Source organism: Clupea harengus, chromosome 15 (genome assembly GCF_900700415.2).
Source record: "Clupea harengus chromosome 15, Ch_v2.0.2, whole genome shotgun sequence".
Taxonomy (NCBI): domain Eukaryota; kingdom Metazoa; phylum Chordata; class Actinopteri; order Clupeiformes; family Clupeidae; genus Clupea; species Clupea harengus.
The window spans coordinates 14,220,933-14,245,580 of record NC_045166.1 but is presented as its reverse complement, the minus strand read 5'-3'; the positions used below and the strand labels follow the sequence as shown (position 1 = coordinate 14,245,580).

The 24,648-nt window shown below is 44.6% G+C and overlaps 2 protein-coding genes across 7 annotated transcripts in view; both read left to right on the top strand.

The window, feature by feature from the left end:
* otofa (otoferlin a) overlaps positions 1 to 12,740 on the top strand; it is a 123,403-nt gene extending 110,663 nt beyond the window's left edge. For 3 of the 6 annotated variants that reach the window (XM_031581419.2, XM_031581418.2, XM_031581420.2), the window contains 11 exons: positions 550 to 677; positions 1,330 to 1,500; positions 2,208 to 2,368; positions 2,767 to 2,909; positions 3,227 to 3,315; positions 4,579 to 4,677; positions 7,734 to 7,975; positions 8,440 to 8,618; positions 9,111 to 9,211; positions 9,804 to 10,018; positions 12,551 to 12,635. In XM_031581419.2, coding sequence (XP_031437279.1) covers positions 550 to 677; positions 1,330 to 1,500; positions 2,208 to 2,368; positions 2,767 to 2,909; positions 3,227 to 3,315; positions 4,579 to 4,677; positions 7,734 to 7,975; positions 8,440 to 8,618; positions 9,111 to 9,211; positions 9,804 to 9,984 — 1,494 coding nt within the window. In that variant the 3' untranslated portion in view covers positions 9,985 to 10,018; positions 12,551 to 12,635. Of the gene's footprint in view, positions 1 to 549; positions 678 to 1,329; positions 1,501 to 2,207; positions 2,369 to 2,766; positions 2,910 to 3,226; positions 3,316 to 4,578; positions 4,678 to 4,930; positions 5,030 to 7,733; positions 7,976 to 8,439; positions 8,619 to 9,110; positions 9,212 to 9,803; positions 10,019 to 12,550 lie in introns of all 6 variants that reach the window. The other 3 variants (XM_031581421.2, XM_031581417.2, XM_031581416.2) reach the window with 2 other exon arrangements.
* Positions 12,741 to 16,458: 3,718 nt separating this feature from the next.
* Positions 16,459 to 24,300, top strand: pdia6 (protein disulfide isomerase family A, member 6). The gene is made up of 13 exons (XM_031581425.2): positions 16,459 to 16,587; positions 17,294 to 17,438; positions 18,990 to 19,047; positions 19,174 to 19,300; positions 19,820 to 19,926; positions 20,478 to 20,611; positions 21,111 to 21,225; positions 21,593 to 21,733; positions 21,905 to 21,989; positions 22,473 to 22,545; positions 22,719 to 22,877; positions 23,456 to 23,552; positions 24,121 to 24,300. Exons 1-13 carry the CDS (start codon positions 16,572 to 16,574, stop codon positions 24,187 to 24,189), a joined length of 1,326 nt encoding a protein of 441 aa, XP_031437285.1. The 5' UTR covers positions 16,459 to 16,571; the 3' UTR covers positions 24,190 to 24,300.
* Positions 24,301 to 24,648: the final 348 nt, after the last annotated feature.

Sequence of the window (24,648 nt, the reverse complement as noted above, 5' to 3'; positions counted from 1 at the left end):
CGGGTCAGCCGTTAACGAACCGATATTTGCTGTTCTCAATCAGCTCGCTAATCTTAACGGGCTAAAAGGCCAATTGATTAACTTAGCTTCAATCCTACGACGAACGTACCCCTGACCTTTCACCTGTTGTGTTTACTTCCTGCCTTTGTTTGTTTGCCCGCCATTATCTGAAGTCACCGGTTTACCTGATATATGGAGAATTCTATATGATAATTTACACACTTTCAACCAATAAGTATATCTTTGCTGTGAAGAGCTCACAGCGATGTAAATGCTATGTGATGGTTCAGAGATGACAGTATTGCACTGTAGCACATTTGTTGGTGCTATAACCTCTGGATGTGTATTTATTTCCTTAGTATTGGAAGTTGGTTGAAATCAAGGAGTTGTTTTTATAGCTTGTGTAAGGTATATGTAAACAGACCTTAATTCTGATTCTGACAGATTTTTACTGTTGATTTGAATGAAAATGACTTCCAAATGAATAACTGGAAATACACACAGAGTCAGAGGAAGAGCAGATGTATAACTAGGACCCTGTTTCTGTAGGCCACTGACCTGCACCCTGCGGACATCAATGGCAAAGCTGACCCATACGTCGTCATCAAACTGGGCAAGACAGAGCTGAAGGACAAGGAGAACTACATCTCAAAACAACTCAATCCCGTGTTTGGAAAGTGAGTTTTACTACATTTCGAAACAGCTCAATCCCGTGTTTGGAAAGTGAGTTTTACTACATCTCAAAACAACTCAATCCCGTGTTTGGAAAGTGAGTTTTACTACATCTCAAAACAACTCAATCCCGTGTTTGGAAAGTGAGTTTAACTACATCTTGAAACAGCTAAATCCCGTGTTTGGAGAGTGAGTTTTACTACATCTCAAAACAACTCAATCCCGTGTTTGGAAAGTGAGTTTTACTACATCTCAAAACAACTCAATCCCGTGTTTGGATAGTGAGTTTTACTACATCTCGGAACAGCTCAAATCCCGTGTTTGAAAAGTGAGTTTAACTACATCTCGAAACAGCTCAATCCCGTGTTTGGAAAGTGAGTTTAACTACATCTCAAAACAACCTTAATCCCATTTTTGTAAAGTGAGTTTGTTTTGGTATAAAACTACATCTAATCTCAAAAACAAGAGCTATATGTGCAAGAAACTGAATCCAGTGTTTGGAAAGTCTGTCAGCGTTCATTTCATCCTTGAACAAGAGTAGACTCCTTTCTACTGGCCTGACATGATTAAACATCACCTCACCTCCATCTACCTATATCTGAGTAGATAGTGAGGTTGATCTCTTTCTCCTCATGTTTGTTTTTCTTCCTCTCCCAGGTCCTTTGACATTGAGGCCACATTTCCCATGGAATCCATGTTGACGGTGTCCGTGTACGATTGGGATCTGGTCGGCACGGATGACCTGATCGGAGAGACCAAGATTGACCTGGAGAACCGCTACTACAGCAAACACAGAGCCACATGCGGCATCCCAGCCTACTACTCTGTGTGAGGCCTCTGACAAACACCCCACACACTCAGTTTGTGTTCAGTCTTTAACACGACCAACACCACACACACTCAGTTTGTGTTCAGTCTTTAACACGACAAACACCACACACACTCAGTTTGTGTTCAGTCTTTAACACGACAAACACCCCACACACTCAGTTTGTGTTCAGTCTTTAACACGACCAACACCACACACACGCAGTTTGTGTTCAGTCTTTAACACGACAAACACCACACACATTCAGTTTGGGTCCGGTTTTGTGGCATTCAAAGATGCCAAGCCACACTCACACTGTAGCATCCTCCAAGCATGCTACACTCATTTTGGATTCAAACAGGCAACAGTCATGGTCTTTGGTCCAAGGGTCCAAGGTCCAGAAGTTCTCTATCCAGCACACATAGGCTAATAGGGATGAGTTTGAAATATGATCCCCATATTAGAATGGAAATATTTCCTCTTCAAGAACATCCATCGCCTGTGGTCTGTAAAATTGGTTTCAGGGGCCTGTATATAGATTTGTTAATTTATAGATTGGTGTCCAGTGAAGATGAAAGGAAAATAAAGATTAAAGTCGTCCGTCTATAAGTTATTTTCCCTCAGTGTTGTCACGGCGACAGATCTTATGATAGCTATTTTGATGCCTGTTGCTGTGTGTCACAGTGTTCTAAAAAAAGATAGATAATGATGATGACTCTCTTCGTAGCCATGGTTACAACATATGGCGGGACCCTCAGAAGCCGACCCAGATCCTGGCCAAGCTGTGCAAGGACGGCAAGCTGGACGGGCCACACTACGGTCCAGGGGGCAGAGTGAAGGTGGCCAACCGCATCTTCTCCGGCGCGACCGAGATCGAGGACGAGAACGGTACAGTTTGGAGTCCTGAGGTTGAAAAATGATTTCATGTGAAATATTACAAATTATGAAATAAATAGTGGAGTTTTGAGTTTGAGTCAAGAGCTAGACGTGTTCAGGTAACACTCAGAATAATAAGATGAACTGAAAAATTAACCATCAGAAAACTGTCTGTACACTGAATCCTAAATAAGTAAAAAAAACATATATGTACTTGTCTGTTTGTATGTGTATTAATTGCATCTGTATGTGTGTGTGTATGAATATATAAATCTATGTACATCCATGTGCTAATGTATATGTGTATGTGCATGAACATTTTTGCTGAACTTCTGTTGTGTATGTATGCCTGATATGTGGTTCCTGTGTGGTTCCTGCGTGGTTCCTGCGTGGTTCCTGCGGTTCTACAGGCTTGAAGAAACAGACGGAGGAGCACCTGGCTTTGACGGTGCTGAAGCAGTGGGAGGAGATGCCCAAAGTGGGCTGCAAACTCATCCCGGAACACGTGGAGACCAGACCACTGCTCAACCCAGACAAACCTGGCATTGAACAGGTACACACACGGACATGCGTGCATACGTGAGAGTATCAAACAGGCGTGTGCGTGTGTGTATTTGTATTTGTGTGTGAGACTGAGGGTCTTTTTGTGACATGTATGTAACCACTGACACCTGGTCTTTTTGTGACAGGAGTGTGGAAATGTGGATTTTTCCTGATATGTTTGTTTGGTCATGAAATTCAGCTCCCCACACACTTAAGAGTGCCCTCTACACCCTACCCCTCCATAAAGAGTGCCCTCTACACTCTACCCCTTCATAAAGAGTGCCCTCCGCAGCCACAAGTGTGACGTTTTTTCTGCCATGTTTTTAGGGTAGTCTTGAGATGTGGGTTGACATGTTTCCGATGGACATGACTGCACCAGGACCTGCCATTGACATATCACCACGGAAACCAAAGAGGTAAACTCCACCACATCCAGGTTAAGGGTCCCCTATATAGTGAGATAAGTAGAACTAGCAATGAAATATCTGATGAATATTTCGGTCAGTACAAAATGAGTCCGGATGCATTGAGTCACTAAGGCTTGCCTTGTCTGAATAGATGAGCAGTATCTTTTTCAGATCTCTTCGGGTGCTCTGTATCTGTTTGGAGAGGCCACTGTATGGTATTTCACACAAAAGTAGTCGGTGGTGGAACTGTTGTATAAAAGCAATATGCCACTCGTTTTTTGTGGGGTTGGTAAAGGATATCCTCACAGCTGTGATTACCTGCAACACTTGGCCTTCGGCCTTGTGCCTGCGGCCAATCACAGCCGTGAGGATTTCCTTCATCAACCCCATGAACACAAGTGGCATATTGCTTAACTATGGTATACGTTATATGGTCATAGTGTAAGGCTATACAACTCTACATTATGGTCATAGAGTAGAGGAATGTATGACAGTGCCTATTGTAGTTACGCACTTTAACCTTTTCCCCTTCTCTTCTCACACTGGGTCCCACCCACGTACACTCTCCATCAGTGGGATACATCTTGTATTCTTAAGTGTTTTTTAGTCACAGGGGCGAATGCTGAGACTGAATGCTGTAGAGTGGTGTGAATACTATAGACTGGTGTGAATGCTACTGACTGCAGTGGAGACTGGATGCTGTAGACTGGTGTGAATGATGACTCTGAATACTATTAACTGGTGTGAATGCTGTATCCTGGTGTGAATGCTGTAGACTGGTATGAATGCTACTGATTGCATTGGAGACTGGATGCTGTACACTGGTGTGAATGATGACTCTAAATACTATTAACTGGTGTGAATGCTGTATCCTGGTGTGAATGCTGTAGACTGGTGTGAATGCTGTAGACTGGTGTGAATGCTACTGATTACAGTGGAGACTGGATGCTGTAGACTGGTGTGAATGATGACTCTGAATACTATTAACTGATGTGAATGCTGTACACTGGTGTGAATGCTACTGATTACAGTGGAGACTGGATGCTGTAGACTGGTGTGAATGCTGTATCCTGGTGTGAATGCTGCAGACTGGTGTGAATGCTGTAGACTGGTGTGAATGCTACTGATTGCATTGGAGACTGGATGCTGTAGACTGGTGTGAATGCTGTAGACTGCAGCGGAGACTGGATTCTGTACACTGTCCAGAGTGTCGTAGTCAGTTGTCCAGTGCTTACCATAGCTGACGTGTCCCTTCCCTCCACTTCTTGCCAGATATGAGCTCAGGGTGATTATATGGAATACAGACGAGGTAATTCTGGAAGACGATGATTACTTCACAGGGGAAAAGTCCAGTGACATATTTGTCAGGGGGTAGGTATGGGTGGGTGTGCGAAGATGTGTGCTGGTTTGATGTTAATCTTTTTTTTATTTGTTTGTTTTGTTTTGTTTCGTTTTGCTGTTGTTTCTGTTTGTGTATGTGTGTCTCTCTTTCTTTTTTCTGTCTGTTGCCCTTTCTCTCTTTTTTTGTACATCTTTGTCATTCTTTGGTTGGTTTCCGTCTGTGTTTGTTTGTTGTTTGTTTGTTGTGTTCTCCCTGGCCTCCTGCATCATGGCTGCTCTTTAGTTATGAGCTGCGTGTTATAATTTGGAACACTGAGGACGTAGTTCTAGAAGACGATGCTTTCATGACAGGAGAGAAGATGTCTGACATCTATGTCAGGGGGTAAACATGATTCCATTGCATGGCTCGCGCCCAGCTGACCTATCAGCACCCAGAACTTCCTGTTGCAGCCCTCCCCCTGCATTTAGCTGTCCTATGAAATCACATTACACCTCACAAGCTTGCATAACCATGGGAAGCCACTCAGGACCATATCAGTTAAACAGATAGTGAGTATGTTTCCCTAACACTATGTTAAAGTCGATCTTGTAATGGTTGACATTTACATTCAAGCAATCGAAAAGTAAATGCTGAATTTGGATCAGGGTAGCCTAACCATATTTCATTTTGAGTGTGGTTCTGGGATAAAAATTTATAAAAACAATAAGCAATTCTAGGACATTAAAATGTTTCCTAATTTTAACAAATATTTGCTTAATATGGTATGGTCTTGGGGTCCACCACAACTACATTTTTAGGGTTCCACAACTCTGGGGCTCTGAGATCTGGGGCTTCTCCATGATCCTGCATGGAAGAATTAGATGAATGCCTGCATGTCTGCACTCTCACATCAAGCTGCAGTGCTATCACCGACATCTTACGCTATCAAAGGCATCCTACACTATCACAGATGTCTTACAATATCACAGACATCCAACACTATCAAAGACATCCTAGACATCCATCACAGATGTCTTACAATATCACAGACTATCCTATGCTATCACAGACCTCCTACACTATCACAGATGTCTTACAATATCACAGACATCCAACACTATCAAAGACATCCTTCACTATCACAGACGTCTTACGATATCACAGACTATCCTACGCTATCACTATCACAGACTACCCACGCTATCACATCCTACACTATCACAGATGTCTTACAATATCACAGACAATCCACTTATAACAGAGGTCCCACATTATCACTAAAGGTAGGTTTGACAGCTATTCTTTGAGATTAAAATGGCTTCACACTTTACCACGCACTTTTACCCACCCCACACTCTCTCACAGATACACATACACACACACACACACACACACACAAACACATGCATACACCATGGCTTTGCGCTTAGCATCTGTGCTGACGTTGCCATGGTGACATGATTACCATGGTGCCAGATGTCAGCCCTGGCCCTGGCTCCTCCCCCAGGTGCTGTCGTGTCAAAGTCATCAGTACTGGGAGTTGCTCTCACTCAGAGGGCTCCAACTTGGGCACTAATTATTCATCTCAGACTTTATCAGCCCGCAGGCTGGCTGGCTGTGTCACAAAGCCCACTGCCTCAGTTAGATGCACATGAGCATGACAGAGTAGATGGCATAGTGTGCGGCCAGAAGCTTTGACAGCTTTGACAGCAAGACAAATAGATTTTGCACAATATCCAGTTCATCAATACATCTGAATTATTAAAGGACATTCCTCTCCGCACACATGACACCTGCAGGAAATGGGGTTAACTTCTCCCTCTCTCTCTCTCTCTCTCTCTCTCTCTCTCTCTCTCCCTCTCTCTCTCTCTCTCTCTCGGCGGGAGTAGTTTTCCTCCATGGCTGTGTATGTTCAGCTCACCCTTGCACTCACTACTCTTGGCCTCCTCAGCTCCACAGGGGGAAAAAGATGGCCACCTCTGCATGCCACGGCCCCAGATCTTTTTCTGCAGTTAGGACAGAGCGAGAGTGCCGAAGTCATGTGATGCATAACTAATCAAGGTCATGAAAGATATTAGGACTCATCAGGTTAGCGTAGCCTAAGCTCCATCTCAGACTCATTTGCTTTGGTTTGCTTTAAGGACTTTTTTCTCACGGAGATGAACAAACCTGGTTTATGCAAAATAACATTCTGTGTGTGCGTGTGTGTGTGTGTGTGTGTGTGTGTTTGAAGAGGTTGTTTTAATGCTAAAGGCCTGTTTTGCATGACCTAATGTGACCCTCCAATTCCAAATTAAGCTTTTATTGAATCCTTCATCCCAAGAAGTGAACAAATTCAACACTCCATTACCTATCAGTTATTTGTCACTAGTACCAGCAAATAAAACCTATATCTAACTTTAAAAATAAAAGTGCATTAGTGCAAAAGTTGCATGACTCTTGCATGATTCTTTTGTGCACATAACCACTGGTTTCTAACTGGAAGGTCACATTTAGCTTGTAACTGCACTATAAGTTAATTTTAAGCACTATTTTCTTTCATGTAATACATTTATCTTTAAATATAACGTATTGCCTCTTCATAATTACTGACTGATAGCATGTGTATAAGAAAAGTTTCTGCATAACCGTATCAATCCTTGCGTGCAGGCACAATATCTAAGCCAAATTAATTCAATTCCAAATACTTAAGACCTTACATGCCCAGAGAAACAGTAAATTGCAGTGTACAGTAAAATCCCTCAGAGGACCTTAGGTTAGGTGAGACTAGGCTGTGTGAAATACACACTGGTTGTCTTAGTAGACAGGAGAAAGAAGTGACAGGTCTAGCTTGGTACTCATCAAGATGTTCAATGTCCTCAAAAGACCAGACTGTGGATTTTACACACAGAAAAGAGATCAAATTTACCACAACCTTTTCAATGTGAAAAACCACCAGGCACTGAGATGCTTCTGTGCGCCGGTCAACTTAGAGATTACTGCCTGCACGCTTGAACAGATGTTTTACAGACCTCATACAATAAAAGCACACACTCAGTTGTATTGTCACTGTGAGTTTACTGGGTTGTGTTTGTCCCTGACTAAATGACATGGCTGCCCTGCGCAGCTGGTTGAAGGGCCAACAGGAGGATAAGCAGGATACAGATGTCCACTACCACTCTCTGACCGGCGAGGGCAATTTCAACTGGCGCTTCGTCTACCCCTTTGACTACCTGATGGCCGAGGAGAAGATCGTCATGTCCAAGAAGGAGTCCATGTTCTCTTGGGATGAGACCGAGTACAAGATCCCCGCACGGCTCACCATGCAAGTCTGGGACGCAGACCATTTTTCTGCCGACGACTTCCTGGGTACTGGCCATCTCTGAAAGATATCACTGCCACTCTGCCAATTAGTGTGTTGTTGCTAATTAGGCATCCTTGAGCTTAAGAAAACAAGCAGATGAAGACTTACACTGAGCAACCACTGCAAAAGCATTCTCACATTATTGAATCTGTCCGTTTCAATTGAAAGTTTCATTATCTTGCTGTTATGTGGTATGATCATGACAATGTGGATTTAAAGGTGCAGTGTGTAGTTGTTAGTGCCATTCATAATTATGTTTTCATTAGTGTATAATAAGCTGTAACTATGGATTGTTTTGTTAGCTTAGAATGTGCCCTTCGTATCTACATAGGAAGCTGTTCTTCTGCTAATCAATCATTCATGCTTTCACACTGACAGGGTAAATTCTTCTCTCTGAGGCCTACACACAGGCCTACATAGGTGGCAGCCCATTGTTTCTTCATGATATGATCTGACACTTTTCCTGTAGGTGCGATAGAGCTGGATCTGAACCGGTTCACGCGTGGGGCGAAGACAGCCAAACAGTGCTCCCTGAACATGGTACTGAACGAGCAGGAGCTCCCCACCATCTCCATCTTCAAACAGAAGAGAGTCAAGGGCTGGTGGCCGTTCGTAGCACGAGATGAGAACGACGAGCTAACGCTAACGGTGAGACAAATTTGATTAATTGAGACAATTTAATTTGAACTGAACTGAACAAAATATAAGCAATGCGGAAATTCAGAATGTCGAAATTATACCATTCCTTTTTGATGTCAAGTCTGCTGGAGTATGCTAAGATCAGCGATATGCTAACATGGTAAAGGCTAATAATAATTATTTTAAGTTCCTAGCCTGTTGACTTCTGTAAACTTGCCAGTCCCTCCAATCCTGGAGGGGTCAGCAATATGCTAAAATACTAAAGACTAATAATATGTCTCGTATGTCCTAGCCTGTTGACTTCAGTACACTTGCTTGTCATTTCCACCATTTTGCTCTCTTCTACTGGCTAAGTGGTTATGTTATGATGTGTATGAAGCATGTTGAGTATGCTGAGGATGCTACCTCATTTATGCTTATGCTACAATTAGCTCATGCACAACTGATGTGTGTTTGTGTGTGTGTGTGTGTGTGTGTGTGTGTGTGTGCTAATGCTCCCAGGGAAAAGTGGAGGCAGAGCTTCACCTGATGACTGCGGAGGAGGCAGAGAAGAGTCCAGTTGGGCTTGGACGCAATGAGCCAGACCCTCTGGAGAAACCCAAGTAAGTGATGGGCCTACTGCACAGTTTTACCAAATGCTAATACTATTTTCATATCAGGAAGGTTGTTGCAAATAAAGTAGTGGTTAGGCTCACATACCGCTAGTTATTGAAATATATCCCCCTTTTTGACATGTCATCACAGATAAGGTAAAGGAATCACTGTTCTAAGGGTTAGGTTGACAAATCAGGTCCAAAGTGTGTTACCTAGTGCTAAGACTATTTGTTTGAGCTCAAACCACCTCCTTAGGTCTACAGATACATCTGTGTGTAACAGCATTCATATTTCCTGAGTCTGTTCCTCTCTGTCAGTACACTCACACACACACACACACACACACACTGTTTCCCTGCCTTCCTCTGTGTAATGCTCCTCAGCCTTACTCCTTATCTCCTCCTCCTGTTATCTTCCTCTCCCTGGCGCCATGTGTCTCCCCTTCCTCTCTTCTTTCCTCTGTCTTTTCCAACTCTTCCTTGTCTTGTCTCTTGTCTCTTTCTGATATCCCCCCCCCCTTTTCCCGCTTATTCCTTATCTGTCTCCTTTCCAATTCCCACCCATTCTTCCCCCTTTCATGGCCATGGTTATTTGGTGAAGTCGGCCGGACACGAGTCTCATGTGGTTCATAAACCCCCTGAAGTCCATCCGGTACTTCATCTGGCACAATTACCGCTGGCTGATCCTGAAGGCTCTGGGGATGCTGCTGCTGCTGCTGCTGCTGGGCCTCTTCCTGTACTCCATCCCCGGATACCTAGTCAAGAAGATGCTGGGGGCCTAAGGAGAAAGAGAGGGAGGGAAGGCGAAACCCGCCGGTAGCCGTCTCTAAAAGCGCTACCACCCCTCCACTCGCTGTTCTGTCCTTTCACTGTCTCTGTCTCTGTGTCTATCCTCACTGACAATGTTTCAACCAGAACAGGCAAAGGGGTGCTCAGTCCTTTAGTGTACTGTAGCCAATAGTTCCAGTGCAACAGAGGCCAGTGTATGCAGAGCTGTGCAGACTGTAATCCTCAGTCACCAGTGCCTCAGGAGACATGATAGAAGCTGATGCTGACACCAGATGGAGAGTGCGTTCGAAACGGCTAAAATGCTGTCTCAGGAGGGTGTCTAACTGGGCAGCGGGGCATCAAGTGCCGTTCGAAACGATTGTACTCTCTTTTCCTGTCTAGTAAGATGACTTCAAACTTCCAGCGTAACGGTCGTTTTTGAAGGCAGCATCGATGTTGCCTAGATGCTGCCCATTACCCATAAATCTGTGCGGCAGCTCCCTCCAGCAACTGCAAATTGTAAACAAAAAGTGAGACGTCTATTATGGCAACCTTCTGTTTCGAACGCACTCAGGGCCTCATTTACTAACAGGATTACGCCTGTTTCAGGCGTAAAATAGCGGGTAAAAACCTAAAACCGTATTTACAAAGGTGGCGCACTTTAGATTATCGCTGCTGGGAGGGTATAAGGGAAAGTGGGTGTTCGTCGCAAAGAGATGGGAGGAGATGTGTAAAGTGCGCCTAATTATGTATTAGTAACGAAACGAGGTGTTTCAGCATGACATATCAGCTGCTAAATGAAAACAATGTGCCTGCGAGAAATTTGAAAAATACAGAAATGTTATTTTTTTTTTATGTTTATATTTGATATATCATTTAATATATAGGCATATAAAATTGTCCCACCAGCTAGCTGTTCGGCCACGCTTTACCCAGAATCGCCGCTCATTGTATGGTTTACTTTAAACCGTATTTTCACCCATAGTTCAAGCAAACCGAACGTCTGAAAATGTCAGTTGTCCCTGCCCTGTCCACGCTACAACTCCAGTTTTCAAATGTATCTGCCTAGGGCAGCATTTTTGAAAAGCATGATTTTCAGTGTTGGAATGCGCCGTTTTAAAGTAAGGGGTGTTGTGTATTCCTACCAGACTATTTAACGGGATGCTATAGAGCAGCTAACCTGGCTATTAACTATCCTAGCTATCTCTAGCTTAGGGAACCATATTAACAGTTTGCAGTTGCCTGTGTGTGATTAACTCATGTTAACATGTGTGAATATGAACTTGTGAACATAAACTGGTTAATATGAAGCTGCACAGGCACCCTGAGGGTTAACCATAGCAACCCAGAAACTCAATGTTCGCTGAAAAGTTTAATTTCCCAAAATCAGCTCACCAATAAAAGACAGTCTTGAATTCAAAGTGATCACAACTTTTAATGTGGACGGAAGGGCTAAACGGAGAAATATTTATGAGTTTCTTTATTTACCTGGGTTAGTTTGCTGTAACCTTGTGAACCAAAAGCTCTAATTCTAATTTTAGCTCATCATCCATGGTGGAACACGCAGGCTCTTTCTTCCCTATTTTAGCGGAGCGCTAAATAACACTAATGGGCGGTGTTAGGCGCAGATGACGCGACGAGGGTTCTTGTTTGATAAATAGGATGCAAAATACCGTGCGCTATATGCGGTTTGGCAAAGGCGCTGATTGCGCTGCGGTCGCAATGTTAGTAAGTGAGGCCCTCAGAGTGTTGTCACTGGTGTTGAGCTCAGTTGGAACCTAGGAGGAAAGAACAGCGCTCACATGCAAGTTTAGTACTTGTACCTTTTTCGCAGCTCTGATAGTGGAAGACATATATAACCGAGCCCGGTGATAAAGTCTACAACTAGAACTAAAGATCACAAAACTCAATAGGAAACGCTGCTCCTCGCCTACATGTTTGAACACTGCTCTTGGTCCTGATCCCATCCCACTCTCTGTCTGCCCTCGGCCATGTTTCATACTCTGTCTTCTGTTGACCATTTCACATGCCACAGCTGCGGATACAAACAAACAAGGTTTTATTCTGTACTCAGTAGTAGGACTGTCCACCTGGTCAGTCTATTTGAGTGTCCACCTGGTCAGCCTATTTCAGTGTCCAGTTGGTCAGCCTATTTCAGTGTCCACTTGGTCAGCCTATTTCAGTGTCCACTTGGTCAGCCTATTTCAGTCCCCAGCTCTTTAGGATGCTATTTGCTCACTCTTTTTTTTCTTCTCTTTCTGTCTTGTCTCTATCCCACAATGCTTTGTCTGTTCTGTGATCTTATTGTTTCTCCAGAATAAATCTTACAACAACAATATTAACAAAACATTAAGATAAAGCAGAAACAAACAGTCCAGCTTTTTTTGGGGGGGGGGAAGGGGGGGGGGGCTCGTTTACTAATTGCTTATATCCAGATTGTAATTTCAGTACTAGTATCATTGGCTGCTAACCACTAATACCTCTCTTTCTCCACCTCTATCTCCATCCCACCCCTCGCCCCTCACCCCCTGCTACCCCGGCCTAACCTTCCCTCTCATCTCCTCCTACCCCGCCTAACAGCCGCCCCGACACCACCTTCCTCTGGTTCCTGAGTCCCCTGAAGGCTATACGCTACCTGATCTGCCATCGCTACAAGTGGCTCATCATCAAGATCGTTCTGGCTATGCTGCTTCTCCTCATGCTCGGCCTCTTCCTCTACAGCATGCCCGGATACATGGTCAAGAAGCTGCTCGGAGCATAGGGTCAATCAGATGGGGTGGGGGGGGGGGGGGGGGGGGTGGTTACATGTCAACATGCTGCTGTGAGTCTAAGGGGGCGGGGTTAGGAGGAAGGAGGAGATAGGATATATCTTCACATGGCTGCTGGAAGCCTGAAGGGGTGTGGCTAAGGGGAGGGGGAGGGGATACATGGTTAAGAAGCAGCTCAGAGCATAAGGGGTGGGGCTTATGGAGGTGAGGAGAGAGTAAATAGTCAAGAAACATAAGGGGCGGAGCTCAGGGGGAGGGAATACACGATCAATAAGCTGCTGGGAGCCTGAGGGGGTGGGGCAAGACAGAGCTTCCATTTTTATCACAGAAGAACTAGAATGCTGGAACTGAGTACTCGCAATAGAGCTCTGAGATCATGTGCCATTGGGTAGCTCGCTGTCAGGATAAATCACTAGGAGAAAATGTCCAAAAGGATTTTCTTCTCACGTCTCCTATTATCTCACAATGATCAGGTGTTCCAAATTAATCACCAAATAATGAAGGGTGATAATCCAACAGGCATTTCTATTTTAATCATCTGGGAATAAATGACAATGGAAAAGTCAGTGGGTGTCTATTAGGGTTTGAGTAATAACATAACAATGATACATTTGTATTTCATGGTGATTTTTATGATACTCAAGGTCACCTTACATCACCAAGGTCAATAAAAACAGTCATCAATAAAAACACAATAAGATCAAGTAAGATTTTCAACACAATAAAATAAAAAGATGAGTTTAAAGAGCACTTTTGAGTTTAAAGAGCACTTTTGAATAATGGAGTCCAGTGCACGGATGTGTGAAGGAAGTGAATGATAGTCACAGTGTACTGTGCATAATCAGGCTGAGATTCAAACGCTCCACTTAAAGCACACTGGCTACTCCTCTCCTAACCATAGACATATTAGAGGCGCTAATCTTTTTTGTCATAGAGGCAATCCTTTCTGTGCGAACTACAAAATGCTGGATTCTCACAACATGCAATTAGAATGGTGTTTTTCACTCACGTTTAGAAGCTCCATTGAAAGTCTGGTTTGCTTCTAACTGTTTTGATTGAATTTACCCTAAAAGACCTTTTTTATTTTGTAGAATTTTGCTGCTTCAGAAAAAATACATATTTTTAAACATCGACTGTTGATCTTGTGGCCGTGAATAATGTTCATAGTTAAAGCTGGAATTATTCGATGTCATTTTAATCATCAAAGTGCTAACATAAGCAAGCCCAGAAATGACATGGATTTGCTTGTTTTTGATTACAATGTTTTCTTGTGAGGTTTATCAGGCCTTAGAAATGTTAATTTGTATTTGTCTCAATGGCTGAATGTTGGCCTCAAAGAAAGAAAACATTCTGATAAACTAGCATTTTTCATGAAATCACATTTTGACACAAACATTTTAATACAGAAAAAAGAAAATATAAAATAGAAGTCTATTTTATTATGTATTTTAAGTCTCATATGTTACAAATTATTAGGCACTGTATACATTTTCATAAACACAGAAGTGCATATCCCTAATGGTACACCGAAAGCTGAGTTTCAGAAAGACTTGACGTTACAACATGGGCTCTTAACATATGAAGGATGTAAAGCATTCTGTAAGTATTTGAAAGCCTTTCTGGATGATAATCTACCTTAATTCTGTGTTTGTGATTCATTGAATGCAACTGCACTAAGCAAGCATGCAGCAGTGTCTGAACACACTCGTACCTATAGATAGGAAAAATTTATTTTAGGACAAGGTTGCAACTGTCTATTAGAGTGTCATCCTTCGATGCTACATATTGCCTTGAACATTGCACTTTAAAGTCAGTCCCGTCCAGTGGTTATGCTAACCTGTATTACTTCCGACCAGGTCAAACCACCGTTTCCCGTCCTAAGTGATGTAGTAGCTTTCACAAACACGCACGCACACACACACACACACACACACACACACACACACACACACACACACACACACACACACACACAGGTGGTTAGGGTTGGAGTAAATATGCTGTAACTGAATGTGGCATTAACAGCGAGACGGTACTGAAACAGTGAGTCCTTCATGAAGCACAGCTGATACCCTTAAGGCCCCTATGTCCGTCGGTTATGTTGGTTTGCTGTGTCATTTAGTTGTAGATCTTGCTTGCCTATTTTGTCATGTTGTTGTTGCTTTTTTTTGTATCCCCAAGTTACAAACCAAACAAATACACTGCACTACCTTTTGTTTGGTGACATGAAATTGTTAATTTATATATCTTTGTTTTTCAGTGTGCAATATTTATTTATTTTTGTCTGTATGAAATTAAATGAAAATAAAATTAGACACATTTAAGTAAAAATGTCTTAGTTATGGTATTGATGCTTGTGTGTGTGTGTCTTTGTGTGTGTGTGTGTGTTTGTGTGTGTGTGTGTGTGTGTGTGTGTGTGTGTGTGTGTGTTTGTGTGTGTGTGCGTGTACTTCTTCTCAACGCAAATAAATCACTTATGCTGGGAATCATCTGCCAGTTGAACCCTAACACTAGTATAAACGACACTAACTGAACCCCTGTACCTGCCAGTTGAACCCTAACACTAGTATAAACAACACTAAGTCTGCCAGTTGAATCCTAACACTAGTATAAACAACACTAAGTCTGCCAGTTGAACCCTAACACTAGTATAAACAACACTAAGTGAACCCCTGTGGTTTCTCCCTGCTCCAGTCGCCCCAGTACGAGCCTGGCGTGGCTACTGCTGAGCCCGATGAGGGTGACCTGTCTCCTGGCCTGGCGTCAGTACCGATTCCACTTCCTGCTTCTGCTGCTGGTGCTGCTAGCGCTGGTCTTCCTGGGCCTGCTCTTCGTCTCCATGCCTTCAGCGCTCAGTCAGAAGATCTTTAATGTGGGATGATGACTCGGCTCACACAGCGCCCCACCCCACCCACACCTCTCTCTCTGTTTAGCCCTGTGGGAAGAGAGGGGTAAAAGATTGGGCAGTCTACACTGTTATGTGCTAAATCAAAAAATACAAAAATAATCTCCATACAGCCTCTTGCTCCAGGAGGACATTCAGTACAGCGTCACAAGGCGTCTTCTTGTGGTGTTTGAAGGAGAGTGAAGAAATGTTGGGCAGTAGTCTGTACATTATGTGCAAAATAAAACAAAGAAAAACAAACTCTGTGTTCAGTCAATTTTGATAACAACACTGATTGATAGTTACCTGTGTGCTAAAAGCACACAGCTGGTTAGGTTGAGATGCGTCTTTACTTTGATTTGTATTCCTGTGCGCTGGTTCAGATCTCTCTCACCTGCTATGTGGGGCAGTTTGGGGACGTGGGTGGGGGGTCAGTATGTGTCTCCACTGACTAAAGCTGCTACACCTGTATGAAAGGGGCAGAGAACAAAAGTTATAATTTCTTTGTAATAACACTGAGACAACTCAGAGGATGAAGAGCTTCAGTGTTGGGTTATATAAAAGCAAAGAGAAATGTTATGTTAGATTATGCTTATCGGAGAAAGTTAGACTTCGATGTTATTTATTAATTACATAGAGTAAGCTTTTCAGAATCTATGGAGCATTTTCTCTATAAATAACCTTATTTTAAAACACACAGTCCAACGAGTCATCATGCAACGTGAACTAAGTTTATTTGCATTCATACGGTGGAATGTCCATTCCAGGCCACCGTAGGTGCCAGTCATGATCCTACACGGCGAGCTTTCATTGGTCAGATCGCTGCATGGGCCTGGCGCCACCAATCAGCGTGGGCCACGGTCCATATTTTCCTATAGACAGCTAGTTTAGGAAAGCTTGCGATAATAGCGGTAAAGGTTGTGGCATCTGTAAGTAGGCTGATACAAATATGAGATCAGTTTTAGGTAAGTTTTTTAAAATATAATCTTGCGGGGAACTGCATGGCGCTGTTGATTTGGGGTGTTGGAAACAATCGCTGTATGTGCAGGTGGTGATAGGCAGTATCGGCATGCTAAGTTTAGTGTGCGAAATGACACACTTTTCATTAATTAAACACATTGTAACGTTAGTTCGTGCAGTGGGTATGTAAGAGGCAGCACCTTTATATAATGTAGTGACTAGGTCTAGGATCTAGGTCGTTTCGAAAGGGCTCCAGATGTGACATACACATTTTGATTCAGTACAGTGGTCGGCCAACTGGATTCCAGGTTATCCGGTTAGCAATTGCAATATTAAAACTTTAAAAAACGATAGTGAGCTAGCTAGGTACTTATGACCATAGAATATGACTTGGCGATAAATGTGATGTGGCGAGTGGGTGCGTTGCGTTGAAACTGTGGCCAGTTTTGTGCAGAGGCAGTTGATCCCTCAGAGAATTAACTTTTTTAACTTCTGTTACACATGACCCTTTCTTCGCAAAGGTATTTTGCAAGGCAGATGTGGCACTGCTTTGAATTTCACAATGTAAATGTGCACCTGTTCGAGGACTCATGGACCAGAGCTTTGTTAGTTTGCATCTTTTCCATCAGAGCCTGAAAATACCCGTTTGCCTTATTTGAAAGTCATCCTAATGTATGCATCTCTCTCCCCCTCCATGCCTCCCTGGCTCAGGTGTGCTGGTGTGCTCCTGGGCGGTCCTGTCGGTTCATGCCCTGTACTCTCCCAGCGACGATGTGATTGAGCTCACTGCCTCCAACTTCAATCGGGAGGTTGTGCAGAGTGACAGCCTGTGGCTGGTGGAGTTCTATGCCCCCTGGTGAGTTGGCACCCGATGCTCTTTTAACACCCTGGGCGTTGAATGCTGAGGGATGAGTAATTTTAGTCACGACCCTAAAGGACCGTTAACCTGCTACTGCCAGCCCATTTCCACACATCCACTGCTTTCCCTGTGGTCTGGAGATGTTTCACTGGATTCCAGTTTGGCCAAAGCTAATGAAACTGAATGGATCAGCTCACTGCAAGACTGAGTAAACACAGTTAGCTTAACACAGAAAGTCATTGGAATTGTTAGGGAGAAGAGCCCCAGCATCCTTCCCTTAAAGTAACACTATGTAACAATTCTACCTTAAAATAACAACTTGAAAAAAATTGTGCCGCTACAATTACTTTTAATATGCAGAATGGCCTCTCCGCCATTGCCATCGGGGGTCTGTAGGGAAATTACTGCGGTCTGTAGGATTTCTGGAGCCGCCCGGTCCTTTGTGTCTGAGCATGCGCGACTAGGATCGGGTAGCGATTTCGATTCAGAGCTAGCCATCTTTCTGCTGGATTAGTAAGTACCGTAAATCCTCAAATTGTGGCCAGGGTCTTTTATTTACTTAGGCTGCACAGCGCACAGGCCTTTATTTGGGGCAGGCTTGGATTAGGGGCAGGTCTTTATTTCGTACTTATTATACGGCTCTTCAGAATGTTCCAAAAAGTTCAGTTGATTTCAATGGGGCACCCCAACGTTCGCAGGTCGGTACTTTCTTGATATTCACCACTGCGAAAAGTTAATGACCGCTGTCATTGGCAACGGATTTTGTGCTTCTAATTCACATCTTTCATATCATTCCGCAAGTAGTCCGGTCATTTAACGTAGCGTAAAGTCATTGTAACTTGAAGTCAGCAAGTAATGGGTTGCTACGAAACACCTGGAACTTTAAAGTTATATTAGCCTGAAGAATATTTTTTCCGTAGCAGAAATCACAAAACGGCAACAAAATAATTAAAAAGAGGTATTTTGGAGGAACGTCTTCTATCGTTTTGGCAAGTAACTGTACAATAACAAATTTGCCTAGTAGGCTGAAACATCTCTTTTTTTATTGCAAACAGCCCATGAAATTAGCCAACAACATTAAACATGAGGAGAACATGTATTTATGAAATGCATTGAATTAAATTGTGATGTCTGCTTTGTGCTGATGGACTGATGCTGGTAGGCTACAGTAAAATAGGCTACCGGTACCTTATTTTACCCCCGGCCTGTTATTTGTCCGTATCAACCACGCCCCCGGCTACTATCTGAAGCCCGGCCTCTAATTGAATCCCGGTCTTTATTTGAGGATTTACGGTAGTTTATTTGCTGTCCTGCTTTGTCTTGTCTTGCACTTGCTTGATGTTTGATTGTGTTAGCAAAGTTGTTGACTCGCTAATTTGTCATAAACGAGGAAAGCAAATTTCAACAGGTTTCACCGCTAGGGGGAGCTCCAAGCCAAAAACTCCTTAGTGCTGCTTTAAGGACAGCCAAGGAGACTCGCCACACAGTTTGTGAGTTGAGCTGATCAAACGGTCCCGAATCTGTCTTACCTGAGGTTTCCTCTCGTAGGTGTGGCCACTGTCGGAACCTGGTACCTGACTGGAAGAAGGCCGCCACGGCACTTAAGGTCAGTAATCAACGCTTACAGGGGCCCCGTGGGCCTAGAGAGACCTGTGGTGTCTATCAATTTAGAAAACGACAAGGACGCCTCGCTTTTGTAATGACCTTTGCCCCCTGCTGTCCTGTTCTCTAGGGCATCGTGAAGGTTGGAGCTGTGGACGCAGACCAGCACAAGTCTCTAGGGGGGCAGTTCAGCGTGCGCGGCTTCCCCACAATCAAGATATTTGGGGCCAATAAGAACAAGCCAACGGACTACCAAGGTACCCCACTAATCTATATGAACTAGATCCTGAGGGACCCCACTAATCTATGTGAGCTAGATTCCTAGAACGTGTCCCTATTAAGTGGTAAATGTGTGGATATGTGGCTGTTCTTAAGTAATGAGCCACCAGCTGTGTGGCCAGTTAGGCTGTCGTATTCATTCCCAGCTGTTTATTATTTCAGGGCCATTTGAAGTTATTTAGCATGGTTCCTTTTTGTAAGCTTCTGTACGTTTTCTTTTCTTTTAAGAATTGTAGGTTTTGGAGTTAGAGCCTCTTACCTGTTTTTATGTTGGTGTGACTGTAGTGTGAGTCTGGACATATACACCATAGTGTGAGTTTGGGCATATACGCCATAGTGTGAGTTTGGGCATATACGCCATAGTGTGAGTCTGGACATATACGCCATAGTGTGAGTTTGGGCATATACTCCGTAGTGTGAGTCTGGACATATACGCCATAGTGTGAGTTTGGGCATATACTCTGTAAATGTGACTGTTGTGGTTTCCTCTGTGGCAGGTGGCAGGACTAGCCAGGCTATAGTAGACGAGGCTCTTAAGGCCCTGCACTCCCTGGTCAAGGACCGCCTCGGGGGCCGAACAGGAGGCTCCGACTCCAGCAGACAGGTATGTAACGCACACTCTACTCCAGCATCAGTGCAGGTTAAATCCATGGAGATTGACTTGTGTTGGTCTAATAGACAAGTCTCTGATGCGTACCCGTTTAGCATCAGTGCAGGTGAAATCCATGGAGATTGACTTGTGTTGGTCTAATAGACAAGTCTCTGATGCGTACCCGTTTAGCATCAGTGCAGAATAAATTCATGGAGATTGACTTGTGTTGGTCTAATAAACTAGTCTCTGATGCGTACCCGTTTAATGATTTAAAGAAAGTTTGGTATTTCTGACACATTGCAGACACTCAAAAGCCGCCATTGTATTATTGAGTTTTCTCCTGTGGTTCTTCATCTCTGTGGTCTTTCTTTAACTCTGCGTGTCTACAGCATCTGTGGCCTCTTAGTGTCGCATAGTTGCCGTAGTGACCATGAAGTGAACTTTATACTCCTCAGTCCTAATGCCCACTCGTGTCCTGCCCAGCTGGCACTGTAAGTGTTTTGTTGTTGTTGTTGTTGTTGTCACCGTCCCCATGGCGATGTCCTCTCTCCCTCTGGTGACAGGGTGGCGGGAGCGGTGGGGGCAGCAAGAAGGACGTAGTGGAGCTGACGGACGACAACTTTGACCGCACCGTGCTGGAGAGCGATGCCGTGTGGATGGTGGAGTTCTTCGCCCCCTGGTGTGGCCACTGCAAGAAGTGAGTGAGTGAGTGAGTGAGTGAGTGAGTGAGTGAGTGAGTGAGTGAGTGAGTGAGTGAGTGAGTGAGTGAGTGAGTGAGTGAGTGAGTGAGTGAGTGAGTGAGTGAGTGTGTGTCAGTCAGTTGAGCTGGGTTGTTTTAAGCTCAGTCATGCCTTTAGGTTTTGGATGAACTAATAAAAGTTAGTAACAGAAAATGTCACTGAGAAGAAGGAGTTTGAATGCTCCTTATCGTTGAAGTGTGGAACAGAACAGATAGGGTTGACTTGTCCCCCCTCGCTTACAAAAAATCACATATAATCATTTTATTTACATTTCAAAGTGTTCGTTTGCTGGAAAACCACCCCCTGGATTTCTGAAAGGGTGTAATAATAAACTGTCCAGTGTTGTAAATATCACTGCAGTTTGTCTCCAGTGCGGAGTGAGGTTGAACGTGAAATAACGGGGGGGAAACACCCCTAAAGAACGGAACTCTGACGTGACTCCCTCTCCCCCCTCAGCCTGGAGCCAGAGTGGGCCGCCGCCGCCAGTGACGTCAAAGACCATACCAAGGGCCGAGTCCGCCTGGGAGCGGTGGACGCCACTGTGCACCAGATGCTGAACAGCCGTTACGGGGTAAAGACCGACCTCAGGCTGTTTGTAAACCTGCCCTTACACCCTCTCCCTTCCCTCTGCCTCTCCATTTGCACGCTCACGCGGAGGGTCCGCCAACCCCAACCAATTAGTGGGGAGTGGAAGTGGAAGTGAACCCTCCAACAGCAAGTTCGCATTGATGCTAACTTAGCAAGCATGTGCAAGAGTTTATTGGTGTCCGTGTAGCACCTTAACTCTAACTGTCCGTTGTGTTTCTGGCCATTTAAAAAGTGGCCATTGGAAATTGGAATCTCATACCCATTTCTTATTGGTCTATCCTCTGGCCTTTCCCTTTGTTGGGCTGTTCTCTCCCATGTCCTGATTGGCTGTTTGTCCTGTCTGTCTGCAGGTCCGTGGATTCCCCACCATTAAGATCTTCAGGAAAGGGGAGGAGCCGGAGGACTACCAGGGAGGCCGCACCCGCTCTGACCTCGTGGCTCGCGCCCTGGACCTCTTCTCCGACAACACCCCCCCTCCAGAGATCCTGGAGGTAGGCCTCTCGCAGCGCCTGTGTTTGTTTGTTTGTTTATTTTTTAAGCCCGTGTTCAGCTTCATCATATAAGAACAACTACCCATGAAATCTATGGCTATATAGACCACACGTGGACCTTGCGTATGTGTTTATTTGTGTGTTTATTTGTGTGTGTGTGTGTGTCTCCAGATTCTCAATGAGGGCGTCCTGAAGAAGTCCTGTGAGGACAGCCAGCTGTGCGTCATCGCCGTGCTGCCCCACATTCTGGACACAGGTATACTGTCTCCATAACAAAAGTATCTTGACATCACATCTAGTAGCCCATCACTAGTAGTGCCTGTGACAATGGGCGGCTGAGCTGCAGAGCTGGAACTATTGGCTATTAGCTCCAGGCTAAGCTGATGTAACGAGGAGAAAGCACATAAGCTCCAGGGAATGGTGGATCCTTGCTTCCTCGGTGTAAAGTAGGCACGTCCACTGCGCTAGAACTCAGTTACCGTGGTATTCTGAGTAAGTCCAGGAGTCTGTAGACAAGCCTGTCACGTGTTTGTTCATTTGTTTGTTTGTTTATCAGGAGCAAAACAACAGGCCTCTCAAAGGCTCTTGAACTCGAGCAGAGTGTCTCTTATGTACTTAGTTGCTGTGTTGAACTGGCTCTTCTAGTTTGACGTGCTTCCTGCCCCATAGGGGTTTATGTGTGTGGGCTGAGTACCTGTCTGAGCGTCTGTCTTACGGATCTCCTTTGGGTGGTCCGCAGGTGCTGCGGGTCGTAACGGCTACCTGGAGGTGATGATGAAGATGGCCGACAAGTACAAGAAGAAGACGTGGGGGTGAGTTGGAGCCACTAGCAACACATCTCTGTCTGTCTCTGTCTGTCTGTCTGTTTTTTCACCCGCTCACTCACATTTTATATTTCTCTGCCTCACCCTCTTTCCCTCTCCTTCTTTCTTTCTTTCTTTCTTTCTTTCTTTCTTTCTCTCTCTCTCTCTCCCTCTCTCTCTAGCTGGTTGTGGGCAGAGGCTGGCACTCAGATGGACCTGGAGTCGGCTCTTGGCATCGGGGGTTTCGGGTACCCCGCCATGGCGGCTATAAACGCCCGCAAGATGAAGTTCGCCCTTCTCAGGGGCTCCTTTAGCGAGACCGGCATCCACGAGTTCCTCAGGTGGGGGGGGCGCTATACTGACCAGTCATCATTATTATTCAGACATCAGGCAGGGCACGTTGCATAGAGCAGTCACCATTATTCAGGCATCAGGTAGGGGGCGCTACATAAAGCAGACTATGCAGTTAGTCACTACAGGAAGTCTACATAGAGCAGACATCAGGTAGGGGGTGCTACATAGAGCAGTCATTGTTATTCAGGCATCAGGTAGGGGCGCTACATAGAGCAGACATCAGGTAGGAGGCTACGCAGTTAGTCACTGCAGGAAGTCCTCACATCTACCAAGTATTTTAATTAGCAAGGACTTCCCTGACATGTTGTGACACCAGGCTTAATAGACTTTATGTCACTTACTAATAAAGATGTCTTGTTTGATACACACAGACACACACACACACACACACACACACACACACACACACACACACTCACTCTCTCTCCTTCTGCTAACTCTGAAACATCAGTATGCGCTCCATCACTCTGCCCTTTCCAACGCTGTAGAGCTTAAGTCACATCCAGCATCTCTCTCATCTCCTGTTTGCTCTGATCGTAACCCCTGCGCTGTGTGTCCCTCACAGGGACCTGTCCATGGGCCGCGGCTCCACGTCTCCCGTGGGCGCTGGCGTCCTGCCCAAGATCAACGCAGTGGAAGCCTGGGATGGCAAAGATGGAGAGGTGAGCGTGCTGCACCAATCACGTGAGAGTGGGTGTGTCTTCAGTTAGGCAGCCAATCACTGCATAGGCAGCTTTATCAGGGGAGACCTCAGGACACACTCGGGAAACAGAGGAGGAAGGACTGAAGGGAAGGGTGGAGGTTGCTGCTTCCTGTGTCAAAGTGCTGGTGGAAGCAGTGGTAGGGGTAGTAGTAGTAATAATAATACAAATCTTGGAACAGATTGATAGCAGAAGTGTCCAGTTGTAGCTAAAGCAGCTACTGAGTTTTTACTTCCTGTACCTGAATGCTAGCCCAAACTACGGACCTGACCTAAGAAACAACGACCTCTAGTCTAATTATAAGGCTTTATATACTGACCACTGTTTTAGGAGTATTGGACTACAGGTTTAGAGTATTATTGACTGTTTTAGGGTTATTGGATTATACATTTAGAGTATTATTGACTGTTTTAGGAATATAGGATTACAGGTTTAGAGTATTATTGACTGTTTTAGGATTACAGGTTTAGAGTATTATTGACTTGCTGTTCAGCTCTGATTTCTCTTGTGTTTTTCTTTGTGTGTGTAGTTGCCTGTAGAGGATGACATTGACCTGAGCGACATCGATCTGGACGAAATGGACAAGGATGAGTTATGAGTCCTTACATAAGGCCTGGGCAAGATGAGAGCTAGGCTGACCAGATGTGTGTGTGTGTGTGTGTGTGTGTGTGTGTGTGTGTGTGTGTGTGTGTGTGTGTGTGTGTGTGTGTGTGTGTGTGTGTGTGTGTGTGTGTGTGTGTGTGTGTGTGTGTGTGTGTGTGTGTGTGTGTGTGTGTGTGTGTGTGTGTGTGTGTGTGTGTGTTTGTGTGCGTGCGTGTGTGTGAACGAGCAAGCCTGCCCCATCATGTGGTCTGGAGCAGATGGAAGTGGGCACAAGGGCTAGATCAGATCTGTGTGTGGGTGTCATCGTCATGAGGCCTGAGGCAGGTGTGTGTGTGTGTGCGCGATCCCCACACCCTGCCAGTCTGTCCTTTTTCTGTGTCCACTTGCCTGTCTGGGTCTCTGCCCGTCTCATAGTCTGTTGGTTTTCCACCATCTGTCCCTGTGTCCATCTGTG